The sequence below is a fragment of the Elaeis guineensis genome, chromosome 10 (assembly GCF_000442705.2).
Source record: "Elaeis guineensis isolate ETL-2024a chromosome 10, EG11, whole genome shotgun sequence".
Classification (NCBI taxonomy): Eukaryota; Viridiplantae; Streptophyta; class Magnoliopsida; order Arecales; family Arecaceae; genus Elaeis; species Elaeis guineensis.
In genome coordinates, this window is record NC_026002.2 from 769,886 (window position 1) to 784,047 (window position 14,162).

Here is a 14,162-nt window from a genome sequence, read left to right on the forward strand (position 1 = left end):
AGCCAAGTAGCTCAATGTGCATCCAAGTGGTTTGTTGCTTTGAGAGAAATGCTTTGAAACACTTTAGTGGATTGGAAATGTGAATTTTTGTTGGTCGGCCCGCCTGATAAGGCGGTTACCAGATGAGGATCGGAACAGGGGAAAATAAATCCCTGTTCCGCGCGAGGGAAGCCACCGCTTCTTTCTCTCAGTGCTCCCCACCGAAAGAGAAAAAAAAAAAAAGGAAAGAGAGAAGGGGGAACATCCAGAACCCTCTCGCGCCCTCCCTCTCCCGTTTTCTCTCTTTCTCTCTCTTCTCTCCCTCCCTCCCGCGCGCGCTCTCGTCATCCGCTCGTCCTCTCCCGTTCTATCTTTCTCTCACGCGCTCCCTTCCCAGCCCTCTCTCTCTTTCCCTCCCGTATCCCTTTCTTTCTCCCTCTGTCTCTGTCGCTGTGTGCGTCAGTGGGTGTGAGTGTGTGTTGTGTGGTGGGAAAAGAAGAAACGGAGAGAGGGTGAGCCGAAGAAACGCCTGTGGGTCTCTGGGTGCTGTAGGGGCACATGGTTGGCTCGTCCGTTCCAAGTCGAGTAGTGAAATGAGTGGTTTGGGCGGGGTCTGGGTCGCAACTACATCATGTTTATATTATCGGGATCTTCCACCCATATCTGTTCAGGAAGCGAAGACAACAGATAATGCTTTTTGCATAAAACTGAGAGTATCATCGAGGACAAGGCTGCAAGATGGCTTCCGAAAGTTCTTAGATCGGTTGGATTTTACTGCTGCAAAAGATAAGGGTCTCTGATCACAATTACCTGCATTAGTTATAAATAGTTGGTATCATATATTAGAAGTGATGGTGTGTTGCATATAAGCATGAATAGCAAACTTTGAATCCTTATGATCCTACATTATGTCAATTGCATAAGTATAGCATGTGTCAAAGTTATAATGTGATAATAATAAATAAATAAAATAAATAAATTATACAGAATCAAAATCGGGGTAATTGGACTAGTCACGAAATCAGTGTAGCTTTGCCATAGGCAGAAACGTGGTATTTTTCTTAGTGTGGCTTTATCACGGGCAGAAACGTGATATTTTTTTCAATGTGGCCTGCCACGGCAGAAACGTGGTATTTTTATCGATATGGCCCATCACAGACATGAATGTGGTATTTTAATATGGCCAGTCACAGGCAGAAATGTGATCGTGAATAGTCCAAATATCGAAAATTTGGATCCAATTCATATTACACATTATAATAAGATAATGAATGGGATTAATAGTTTTGTATTGACGTTAACAGAAGTAATAGCCATTAAACATGAAGTCCTAGTTGAACAGAACTGTTGATATAGTTGCATATATTGAGCAAATCAGAGCTGCTATTGATTGAGTATTGTATACATTTAAATTATTATATTTTGAAATATGATGAATATTCTGGTATTATTATTGAGATGGGCACATGAATACTCAATTGTAAATCTGATATATTTGAATCATTGTTTCTCAATGGCAATATTTATTAAAGAGTTGTTATCTTTTCATGCTGGTGTGTGTGCTTAGAAAATCTTTATTGAGCTGTTCGCTCATATATATTATTTCTATTTTTTTTAAGAGCTGCAGAATATCTAACTAATTGGGGTTGATTTGGAACTTCTGATGAGAGGTATTAATAGTTAAGTTTTTATTTGATACCGAAGATATCTGAACCACGTATTTTGGATAATCTAGATTTCTATAAAAGTTCAAAATGAACTATTTGTTTTAATTGTTTATCTTTTGATATTAAGTATTCTGGTTCAGTTTATTAGGCCTTGCATATATTCTAGAATTATACTCTAGGCAATATGTGGTCGTGTTATGTGGCCAATCCATTTGTGGGGTTTGGGGCGTGACAGAAAATCTTATGTTAGCGGTATATTCAAGTTTGTGGTTCAGTGTGATTTGAGAGTTTCCAATAATTTGTTATGCCCTCGTGCAAACTTATGAACTTCCAATTGTATAGCTGAATTAACCACTATCAGGATGTCCCTTTTTTTTCTTTAGTTTGTCTATTTCTTAAACTGGACAGCACCAATTTTCTATGATTGAGGTATTTTTTTCCATTGTTGGCCTACTTCCTAAATATCATAGATGTTTCGTGCTAAGAGTCGGGTATAACTAAAAGCTATTTATATATTAACATAAGATAGTTGGGAAATCATATTTATCTCTTATCCATGCAAAATCATATATTGTGGGGTTTGTGCCATATGCCGCTATCAGGCCGAAAGCAAGTCCACAAGTACACAAAGGGTTTATTCAAGTGACAGAGTTTTTTTAACACATAGAATTAGATATCCTAAAGTACTCAAAAAATATTCATTGCTATGGGTAAGGTTGAGCATCGTACCTATAGACTATTGATATGGGCAATAATTTCATAAAGTTTCTTCTTCACCAAGATGAAACCTTGCACTAATACCCATGCATGCCATTTACTCTAAATGGCTAGCATTGGCAATCCACCCTACCATGCACTATTAGCTTTAGATTTGTGAACTTGATGCTCGAGCTCGCAAGTCATCCCTTATCTAATAGACACGTCTTTTTGTACTTTGAATGTTGGTAAATTTATGGCCAAACCCATGTATTGACAATGATACTATGGACTATATCATCAATAGGGTTCACAAAGGTTTACTGGAATCAGATATGAGCGTGGGCCCAATAGTCCAACGTAGAAATCATCATAACAGCAACATCTCTATATTAGATGAAGACATAATCAGACATATGAGACATGATTAGCAATAACTCGAAAGGTTTTGAAAAATTCTGCTTTTCAAAATTACTATAATTCATGTGAATAGTTTTCATAAGATGAAGTCTCGCACGATCTAGGGTTCTATTGTGTCATGAAACTGGATTGCTAAGGGTTCAATACTGCATTCAATGGTATATGCATAGGAACAATAGAATGATGAGGGGGATTAGATTATAGGAGGTAGCTTGTGTAGAAACAAGAGACACAAACTAGGAGGACCTGAGCGGTAGGTTTTTGGTGAGTGAAAATCCGAGTATACCGATCCTAGTAACATCTAGCATGTATATCTGCCACCGTCAATTGGAAATAGTTTCCATTTGATTGTTAGCTTAATGATTATATCAAATAGATGCAAATTTAAATGCGGAAGAGACTAGGCTTGAGAAATAGTCTAAATACAAAGATTGGGTTAGATCAAGTCAAGTAATATGAAACTTGGGTTATCTAGTGGTGCAATCGAGTCTAGCCGAATTGACTAGCTAGAGTTTCAAGCTCGACTCAATTCAAAATATTTGGACTCAAAATTCGACTTGAGATCGATCGAGCCCTAATATTTCAAGATTAAGCTATACTCGATAAGAAAAAGGTAATACTCAAACTTGACTAAAGACTCGAATATCAATCAAGCCATACTCAAGCATGAGTTTAAGCTTATATTCAAACCTTGGCCTACTCATATATATATATATATATATATATATATATATATATATATAAAGAATATTCAAACTTTTTTTTTTCTTGGAAGGACCCCAAAGAGAGAGATTTATGAAATTCTCGAGACCTTGCAAGCTAGTTATTTTTTTAGACTTTTATGGAAGTATAAAGCATACCTAACTATTAGATTTATGACACTTGTACGTATCTCAACCATTCACTGTACATGACAAAATCTACAAAAAGAGGTCTTATCTGGAAATTATCAAGTAAGAAGTTGTAAGAGTTCTTTAATGAAATACAATCTTCTATTCTCCCAATTTTTTTGAAAATTCTAGCTTGAGGGAATAAAGTGGCTTATTGATGCAGAGACAATTGTGGACAAGTAAAGCTTCCAGTGTCATATGAGTGCTCAAGAAAATATCAAGCCTGATACATAGAGCAGCCTCATAATTTTCTTTATTTTCTTTTTTTTTTGTTTTGTGATTTGATTGTTCTCTTTCCTAAATGACTTCTGAAACTAAATTCAATATGTCACACTCCAAATCCGGAACATAACATGGCCATGCTATCGAGGGATGGAGCCCACGATAACACGAAGCCAATCCATCATAATCATCTAAAATCCATCAAATAAAAAGATTCAATTTCATTATTCATCAAATAATTGAACCAATATTGGTTCAGAGCATCTAAATTCAAAAGCAAGTACCAACCCGAATATCAACATTCATAACTACAAATCTGTGATCATAAAATAAACTAAACTTTCGCTACCAAATTTCAAAGCTTGCTACGCAGATCTTCAAGCCTGAATTTTCTTCACCGGTCCTAACCCTATTTCTCTGTATAAGAAAAGAAAAATAAAAAAAATATGAGCTACGCTAGTCCAGTAAGTAAAACTTGCGCTTCCTTATCGGATCAAGCATAAGTTTTTAATGATAATATAATATTTTAAAAATAACAGATAATACAAAATAAAAATTTTATAGAGTATATAATAAAACAAATCATAAACCAATCATGCATGCATAAAATCATGTATATTTCATAATCATGAATCATTCTTATCATATATTCATGTCAAGTTTCGAAATATTGCTCTTAGATATTCGTACTAAGGTCACTATTATACCCGTGACAGGATCATATTTCTTAAACGACAGAGTTCTTATTTCATGTGCCAATTTTATACCCGCTGACAGGATCATGTTTCGTGTGGATGCTAGCTCCGGATGTTGATCTTCCCGAAGAGATTTGTTCATAGCTATCTGAGAGCTTTTGAAATTCTTATATCTTTTTTTTAAAAATACGTATACATAGATAAAAAAATAATAAAATTCATGCTTTATAATCATGCTATTTTCATAAAATATATTTATGAAATCAATGCTCATAATAAAATATATTTTTTTATATCATATATGCGGATCCTTATTTTATGAAAAATATGATTTCATTAATAAAAGGTCATATGTATGAAAATCATGAAGATTTAAAAATAAATAAGGAGCGTAAGATCTACTTACCTCAATCATCCTAGATTTTTAATCTTCCTTAAATGAATCAAATAATCTTATTAAAATATTAAATCATGATCAAATTTTATTTCATATATTCAATAAAATTACATAATAAAAAAAGATAACTGACTGGATGACCAGTCCGATAAATCCTCCCCCTCTGGCTCTGAATCGATTCAGAGTCATAGGTCCCTAGAGGAGAAAAAAATGGCATGATACGAGATCTATAGATCTTCTTAGAGAGAGAAAAGATGAGAGAGAAAATTTTAGAAAGAAAAGTAGAGAGTGAAAGTTCAATTCTAGAGAGAAAAAATAATGGTTTAGACCAAAGAGAGAGAGAGTCTCTCTTTTTTTTCTTTTCCTTTTTCTTTTTCTTTTCTTTTTCTTTTTCTTTTCTTTTTCTTCTTTCTTCTTCCCATGGCCTTCTTTGGCAAAACAGGGGACCGAACGGTTCCCTCCCTTTGACCGACCATCCAGGGCTGCAGCTGACACAGTGGTGGCTGATGGCAGGAGGTGTCGATGGAGCGGCCTAGAGGAACCCAAAGCCGATGGTCAGTGATGACCACTGGTGTCGGAAAACCAAAAAAAAAATGGATGGAACAGGAGCTATCTTCCTAGGCAAAATTCGATGACTCCGGTCACCGACGATCGTGCACACTAACAAGGGAAGGAAGGGAAAGAAGAGAAGAAGAGAGATTGTGGCTTACCTCGAACTCCGATGACATCTCTGGCAAGAATTAGGGGCGAGCACAGTGACGGCTTCTGCAAGCGAAATTTCGGCAATCCTCGCTGTTGGTTCCTGATTTCTTGATGGGAGGGGGAGGGGAGAGATCTCCTCCTTAAATAGAACCGGAGGGGAAGGAGCTTGACTCCTCCCCAGGGTTTTTTCGACTCTGATTAGGGGCCAGTCAGGGGGAAGAAGACTCCTGTATGGAGTCTTCTTCAATTTTTTTTTTTTATGGGATTTGGGATTCTCAGATTTTGGGCCTGGTCTAAGGCCCAAATAGGTCAGGTATTACATTCTCTCCCCTTCAAATAATTTCATCTTCAAAATTAAGTTATGTTGTTTGAGATATCTAGAGTTCTTCTTAGCATTATCTACAATAAAATAATCTACTGACAAAAATTATCGGACTATGATCGGATTAGATTAAGATCTATAGTATCCTTTCATTATCAATAAAATTTTTCCTTATTTATAACTAATATATTCTATAATATCTTTTGTTTTAAAGGATTAATATTTCTAATCAATTCAGATCACCACACTTTTGCTGCGCACTCTGATCTCAACTTATCAAACTATCTAAGTCTATCAAAAATAAAAATATCTTTGTATGTTAAATCGATCAAAGATAGGTCCAACTTTTAAATTTCATATAAAATTTAGGATAAAAATTTAAGTTTTCTTGTCTTTACTATCTCTTAGGCATAGCACATTAAATTAAATCTTCATCCACCTTCTATGTTTGAACTTATTATATAAGCTTCACCACTCAAGAATTCAATATGTCTAGAATTAATTTGAGTTAATCTTTGATTTACCTTACAATCATTTAGACAACTTTCAAACCAATCTTTCTTTACAAAAAAATTAACATCAAAATTAACAAAATTATCATATCCTTTATCCATATAAGTTTAGCATTTTAATGTCATCGAATATACCCAACACAACTTATCAATAACTCGCACTTCATTCTAGGGTCAACTCTTCTCATACTTAGGTCAACCTTACTAATTGGAATCCAAGATACAACTCGTCAATTCTATTATAGACATCATATGCCACTTATGCATAAATTTCATCATAATACCTATTGATTCGAAATCAAATTATTGAATCTTTTCTTTTATATCTATCATGTTCCTCATGATCTTAGCTTCAAGTTTAAATATCACTAAAGTCACAATCCCGAATAATGATAACTTTAAGCTCAAATACCACTTAAGTCATATTCTCTAGTAATTATAACCTAAACTTTATATCATTCTATCACGTCCTTAATGATTATAATCTTAAGCTCTGATATTATCCATCATACTCCACTCTGTTACATCCTATTAATCATACATAAAGTTTTGATATCACTTCATAATCTCAGTGATCTTAAACCTAAACTCTGATATTATTCTATCATATCTTAGTCACTTATATCATAATCCTCAATGATCATAACCTAAGCTCTGATACCATTAAATGTCATGCCCCAAATTCGAGACATAACACGATCATGTTATCGAGGGATGGAGCCCACGATAACACGAAATCAATCCATCATAATCATCTAAAATTCATCAAATAAAAAGATTAAATTCTATTATTCATCAAATAATTGAATCAATATTGGTTCAGAGCATCTAAATCCAAAAGCAAGTACCAACCCAAATCTCAACATTCATAACTACAAATCCATGATCATAAAATAAACTAAACTTTCACTACGAAATTTTCAAGCTTGCTACGCAGATCTTCAAGTCTGAATTTTTCTCACTGATCTTAGCCCTATTTCTCTGTATAAGAAAAGAAAAATAAAAAGAATATAAGCTACACTAGCCCAGTAAGTAAAACTTGCGCTTCCTTATCGGATCAAGCATAAATTTTTTATGATAATGCAATATTTTAAAAATAACAGATAATACAAAATAAAGTATTTCATAAAGCATCTAATAAAATAAATCATAAATCAATCATGTATACATAAAATCATGTATATTTCACAATCATGAATCATAAATCATTATTGTCATGTATTCATGTCAAGTTTTGAAACATTGCTCTCAGATATTCGTGCTAAGGTCACTATTATATCTGTGACAGGGCCATATTTCTTAATCGACAGAGTTTTTATTTCATGTGCCAACTTTATACCCGCTAGCAGGACCATGTTTTGTGTGGATACTAGCTCCGGATGTCGATCTTCCCGAAGAAATTCGTTTATAGCTATCTGAGAGCTTTTGAAATTCTTATATCTTTTACTTAAAACATACGTATACATAGATAAAAAAAATAATGAAATTCATGCTTCATAATCATGCTATTTTCATAAAATATATTTATAAAATCAATACTCATAATAAAACATATTTTTTCATATCACATATGCTGATTCTTATTTTATAAAAAATATAATTTCATCAATAAAAAGTCATATGCATGAAAATCATGAAGATTTAAAAATAAATAAAGAGCGTAAGATCCATTTACCTCAATCATCTTAGATTTTTAATCTTTCTTAAATGAATCAGATAACCCTATTAAAATATTAAATCACGATCAAATTTTATTCCATATATTCAATAAAATTACATAATAAAAGAAGATAACTGACTGGATGACCAGTCCGATAAATTCCCCCCTCCGGCTCTGAATCGATTCGGAGTCATAGGTCCCTAGAGGAGAAAAAGATGGCATGATACTAGATCTATAGATCTTTTTAGAGAGAGAAAAGAGGAGAGAGAAAATTTTAGAAAGAAAAATATAGAGAGAAAGTCCAATTCTAGAGAGAGAAAGTAATGGTTTAGATCGAAGAGAGAGAGAGAGTCACTCTCTTTTTTTTTCTTTTCTTTTTCTTTTTCTTCCTTCTTTCCGTGGCCTTCTTTGGCAAAACTGGGGACCAAACGGTTCCCTCCCTTTGACCGACCATCCAGGGCTGCAGCTGGCACGGTGGTGGCCAGTGGCAGGAGGTGTCGATGGAGCGGCCCAGAGGAACCCAAAGCTGGCGGTTGGCGGTGACCACCGGTGTTGAAAAACTAAAAAAAAAGGGACGGAACAGGGGCTGCCTTCCTAGGCAAAATTCGATGACTTCGGTCACCGACGACCGTGCACACTGGCAAGGGAAGGAAGGGAGAGAAGAGAGGAAGAGAGATTACGGCTTACCTCAAACTCCAATGACATCTCCGGCGACAATTAGGGGCGAGCACAGTGACGGCTTTCACGAGCAAAATTCCAGCGATCCCCGCCGTTGGCTCCCGATTTCTTGTTGGGAGAGGGAGGAAGAGATCTCCTCCTTAAATAGAGCCAAAGAGGAAGGAGTTTGACTCCTCCCCGAGATTTTTCCGACTCCGATTAGGAGCCAGTCGGAGGGAAGAAGACTCCCGTGGGGAGTGTCCTTCAAATTTTTTTTTTTTTTTGGGCCTGATCTAAGGCCCAAATGAGCCGGATATTACACAATAGGTCATCGTCAACGCATAACTGGTAAACAAAAGATTCTGGCCCACATGCATGAAAGGAAGAATATGAAAGAGAAAGCAGTCATTTTTTTTCCTTTTGCCTTGGTGAAATGATCTTGAAAGGTCGATGACAATGACCGTGCGTGAGAAAAACTGAACCATATAGACCCACTGGATTTAAACTCCTACTAATCTGACGTGAAATTTTTAGTTGAGATAGGTTCAATAATGAGTTGATGGACCAATCCAATCATGAATCAACATGTACAAATATATCTATATTGATCTTTTTTTTTCTTCTTCTTTTTTTTTTTATCTATTTTTTACATACATTTTGGTTTGTGGTTTGATTGATCTGTCACTGAGCCGGTGGACCTAGCCCAACAAATAATTTCTCCCATCTAATAGATCTTTTAATACGAATGATAAAGCCATCAGCATGAGGGATTAAAGCGGCAGACTGATGTAGCGATGCTTGTGGACAAGCAAAACTTTTAAGTGCAATATGGGCGCTCGAAAAATATCAAGACCATAATATAGAGCAGCCCCATAATTTTCTTTATTTTACTTTTTCTTTCGTGATTTGATTGTTCTCTTTCCTAAATGGCTTTCGAAACTAAATTCAACAAGTCATCGTCATGTACAAATGCTAGATAAGAACAAAAGATTCTGGCCCACATGCATGGAAGGAGGAATGTGAAAGAGAAAGCAATCCTTTTTTCCTTTTTCCTTGGTGGATTAATGATCTTGAAAATTAAGTTGATGACAAGAGTTCCATCACCATGAGAAAAACTAATCCATGTAGACTCTACTCGGTTTAAACTCCTGCCAGTCTAACGTGAAATTTTTTGTTGGATGAGGTTCATCGATGAACTGATGGACCGGTCAAACAACGAATCAACATGATCAAACATATCTGTATTGATCTCTTTTTCATTTCTGTTTTTTTTTGTCCGATTTTTATATGTATTAGTGCATGGCTGGACCAATCTACCATTGATCTGATGAAGCGATCTAGACCAGCAAATAATTTCTCCCATCTGACAGATCTTTTTAATACGAAGGATCGATCAGAGAAATGACCACGCTAAAAACTTCGACATTCGTCACATCAACAGCTGGCTAGCACCAGCGTTGTCTTTGGTTACACGGAATGTCAATCTCATGTCAAGTGGCAAAAGAGACAGTCGACAAATCCTTAATTATGATAAAGAATTTCTTGCTGTGATCCAGAAATCTCGTTTAGTCTATAAATGTATCTCAATTCTTCATCCTGGGATCCTCCAACTCTCACTGTTGACTCCAACTAGAGCTTACGGCTCCTAGGTCTATCAGAGCTTACGGCTCAATCTAACTAACCAAGACTAGCACTGAAAAAAAAAAAAAAGAAGAAGATATTTTATTTAATTGATGAGTTGGAGCGCATGATGACTCCAGCAAGTGTTTGGTCCCCGCACTAAATTATCGGGGAAAATCCTAGATTAATAGGACCATCTCATGGTATCCCTTTTTTTTTTTTTTTTTCTTTTTGTTTTTGGTGATTTGAAGAGTCTATAAAATCCATGCCATCTAAAGAATACGAACCATTAATACCACATGCCTTTTTTTTCTTTTCTTTTTTCCGTGGTAGTTGGTAGAGTGACCTTGAAAAGCAAATGATAATGAGTTCCAACACCACAAGAAAAAACTATACAGTGATTTAAACTCTTACCAATTTGATGTCAAATTTTTAGTTGGATCAAGTCTATCGATGCATTGGTGGATCAGTCCAACCATGAACTAACATGCGCAAGTATACTGTGTTGATCATTTTTTTTTTTTTTTCTATTTCTTTTTTGTTCGCTTTTGTGCATGTTGACTTGTGGTTGGACCGGTCCACCTCTGAGCTGGTAGACCTAGCCCAACAAATAATTTCTCCAATCTGATGCAGCTTTTAATCCGAAGGGTAAAGCAATCAAGATGCAGGTCCACAGAGAAATGGCCATGCCGAATACTTCAACATTCATCACATCGGAACAGCTGGCTTGCACCGGGGTTGTCCTTGGATTCATGAAATGTCAATGCCATGTTTGGTGGCAAAAGAGTTAGTCTGCAAACCCTTGATTATGATAAAGAACTTTTTCTTGGTGCTACAGAAATCTCATTTAGTCTATAAATGTGTCTCAATCTCCATCCTATAGGATCCTCCAACTCTCACCGTTGATTCCTAGTAAAGGTGAAGTAGAAGGCAATCCATATGGAGGTAATGTTGCTCTTAGAGTTTTTCCTTTTGTTTTTAAACTCCTTCAACTTTTGCAGGTTTGTTGCCACTGCTCGGACTCTGTACAGCAATGAGACAGATCTGCCTGCGCTGCTTGCATTCAAAGATCAACTAACCAGTGATCCCTCTGGAGTTCTAAGCACATGGAATGCCGCCACCCATTTCTGCGGGTGGGAGGGAGTCACGCGTGGCATCGTGGTTTGAGAATAATCTACTCACTGGTAATATCCCAGAAGATATAGGAAAACTTCAGATGCTGCAGCTTCTTTACTTGCGTGATAACAGGCTAACAGGGACCCTTCCATCCTCCCTTGGCAACCTCACCCGGTTGAATGAACTCGACTTAGACAGTAATGCCTTTGAAGGACCAATACCTTCAAGTTTGGGAAATCTCCAACATTTAGCAGATCTGAACCTCTCGCAAAACAGTCTTAGTGGTAGCATCCCAAAAGAGATATTCAACCTTTCAACCTTGTCAAATTATATGGATTTTTCTCACAATTATTTGATTGGGAAACTACCATCGGATATTGGCAGCATGCAAAATTTCAGAGCATTGTATCTATCTGGAAACAAGTTGTCGGGTGAGATACCTCCTACACTTGGCAATTGTGGGGTCTTGGAAAACCTCTTCATTCACAATAACTTCCTCCAGGGGACCATTCCTCAATCTTTGAGCGACATAAGAGCACTTCAAAATCTCGATCTCTCGCACAATAATCTGTCACGGCCCATACCTCAATTGCTGGCAAACTTATACTTTTTGGCTTATCTCAATCTGTCTTTCAACCATCTGGATGGTGTAGTGCCGACTAAGGAAATCTTCAATCATGCAACTGCTATCTCGCTACTTGGCAATCATGGGCTCTGTGGAGGTATACCAGAACTTCACTTGCCTGCATGTCCCAAAAATTCATCAGAAAAGAGTGGTGGAAGGTCTCATCTGGTTCGTGTAGTGATACCAATAATTACTGCTATTTCGTGTTTGACACTGATCCTTCTTTTTGTTTTCTTATATTGGAAACAAAAGCCAAGAAAGGACACGACATCACCTGCATCTTCCTTGGATGACAAATATCCGAAAGTATCTTACAGGGAATTGGCTGAGGCAACTGATGGATTCTCCACCACCAATCTTGTTGGCACAGGAAGATATAGCTCAGTGTATAAAGGGTCTCTGCTTCGTGGCAATGCAGCTGTTGCTGTGAAGGTTTTTAACCTGCAACAATTAGGAGCTATCAAGAGTTTTGTAGCTGAATGTGATGCTTTAAGAATCATCCGACATCGTAATCTTGTCAAGATCATAACATTGTGCTCCAGTGTTGATTTTAGAGGCCATGATTTCAAAGCTCTAGTTTTTGAGTTCATGCCTAATGGGAGTTTAGAGGAATGGCTAAATCTAAGAATCAGTGAGCAGGGAATGACGAACAGTTTAAATTTACTTCAGAGGTTAAACATAGCCATTGATGTTGCTGAAGCAATGGATTATCTTCATCACAACTGTCAACCACCAGGTGTTCACTGTGATCTGAAGCCTAGTAATGTTCTTCTTGATGCTGACATGGTTGCTCATGTGGGGGATTTTGGGTTGGCAAAAATCCTTTGTGAAGCTATGAGCATATCCTTCCAAAATTCAGCAAACTCAACTGACGTCATAAGGGGAACACTTGGGTATGATGCTCCATGTAATTTTAGATCACAACAAAACTAAGGTTTAATAATATTTTTTTCCTTTGTTTTTTCTTTTTTCTAGAAGAGAATGGTTAATTTGTTTTACATCATAGTGATTGTTGTTTTAGGATTATGCAATACTAACTCTTAAATGTATGCTTCGCAGAGTATGGGGCAGAGGGATAGGTCTCTACATCAGGTGATGTGTATAGCTATGGAATCCTTCTTTTGGAGATTTTTACAAGAAAGAGACAAGTTGATGATGCATTTAGAAGTGGATTGACCCTTCATAGTTTTGTTAAGATGGCATTTCCTAAGAAGATTGAGGAAATCATTGATCCAATGTTGCTGATTCAAGACGATGATGATCCGAGAGGAAGCACCACTAGGAGACTTTACCAATGTTTAGAATCTTTGATAAGAGTCGGCCTCATGTGCTCAACTTTATCACCAGGTGAACGAATGAACATGAGAGACGTGGCCACTGAAATGAATGTAATTAGAAACAACCTATTTAGTGGGCAGAGACTCATGAAAAGAGAAGCGAAGACCACATCTTATGGGCTACATCAAATACAAATCATACAGGGCAGGCACTATGACATATCATATGGGGTGGGTTTCATAATGTGCCACATTTCTCTTAATACCAATTTTAAAGAATAAGTTTGAAAGTCAAAGGTTTTTTTTAGTAACGGAGTTATTAATCCCATAATTAAGGCATTCTCTTTCTTTCTCATTTTCAGTACATAGCAATACATACTATATAATCATATGATATATATTAAATATATAGCCAGATGATATATACTGTAAGTTTTTTTAATATACATTCAGCAACGACTCAATATACATCAATAGTTAAATTGATGTATAGTTTACTGAACTTAGTATTTATTAGTACATAGTATATGACTAGTTGATACACGCCTAGTAAAAATTTTATCTATCATCACAATACACATATTTAGATAAAATGATATATAGTTTTTAAAATATAATATTTATTAGTATATAGCATATGAATAAATAATACATGCTAAATGACTTATTGATACATGCTGTAAGCTTTTTTGATACACACCTAGT

At 36.1% G+C, this 14,162-nt stretch overlaps 1 protein-coding gene across 4 annotated transcripts; it reads left to right on the forward strand.

The window, feature by feature from the left end:
* The first annotated feature begins 1,588 nt into the window (after positions 1 to 1,588).
* LOC105053383 (probable LRR receptor-like serine/threonine-protein kinase At3g47570) lies at positions 1,589 to 13,803 on the forward strand. Of its 4 annotated transcripts, none has more exons than XM_073244010.1 (5): positions 1,589 to 1,649; positions 11,073 to 11,225; positions 11,323 to 11,357; positions 11,441 to 13,073; positions 13,240 to 13,803. In XM_073244010.1, the coding sequence occupies exons 4-5, from the start codon at positions 11,551 to 11,553 to the stop codon at positions 13,274 to 13,276; spliced, it is 1,560 nt and encodes a 519-aa protein (XP_073100111.1). In that variant the 5' UTR covers positions 1,589 to 1,649; positions 11,073 to 11,225; positions 11,323 to 11,357; positions 11,441 to 11,550; the 3' UTR covers positions 13,277 to 13,803. The 4 variants fall into 4 exon arrangements, with proteins under 4 accessions (XP_073100111.1, XP_073100110.1, XP_073100113.1 ...); XM_073244009.1 differs by having other exon boundaries at positions 1,596 to 1,649; positions 11,087 to 11,225; XM_073244012.1 differs by lacking the exon at positions 11,323 to 11,357 and having other exon boundaries at positions 1,596 to 1,649; positions 11,087 to 11,225.
* Positions 13,804 to 14,162: the final 359 nt, after the last annotated feature.

Excerpts from the sequence above, each read along its gene's own strand:
- LOC105053383 (XM_073244010.1), top strand. The coding sequence starts at position 11,551 with ATGCCGCCACCCATTTCTGCGGGTGGGAGGGAGTCACGCGTGGCATCG. Across the intron at positions 13,074-13,239 it reads GTCATAAGGGGAACACTTGG|AGTATGGGGCAGAGGGATAG; the intron begins GTATGATGCTCC and ends TATGCTTCGCAG.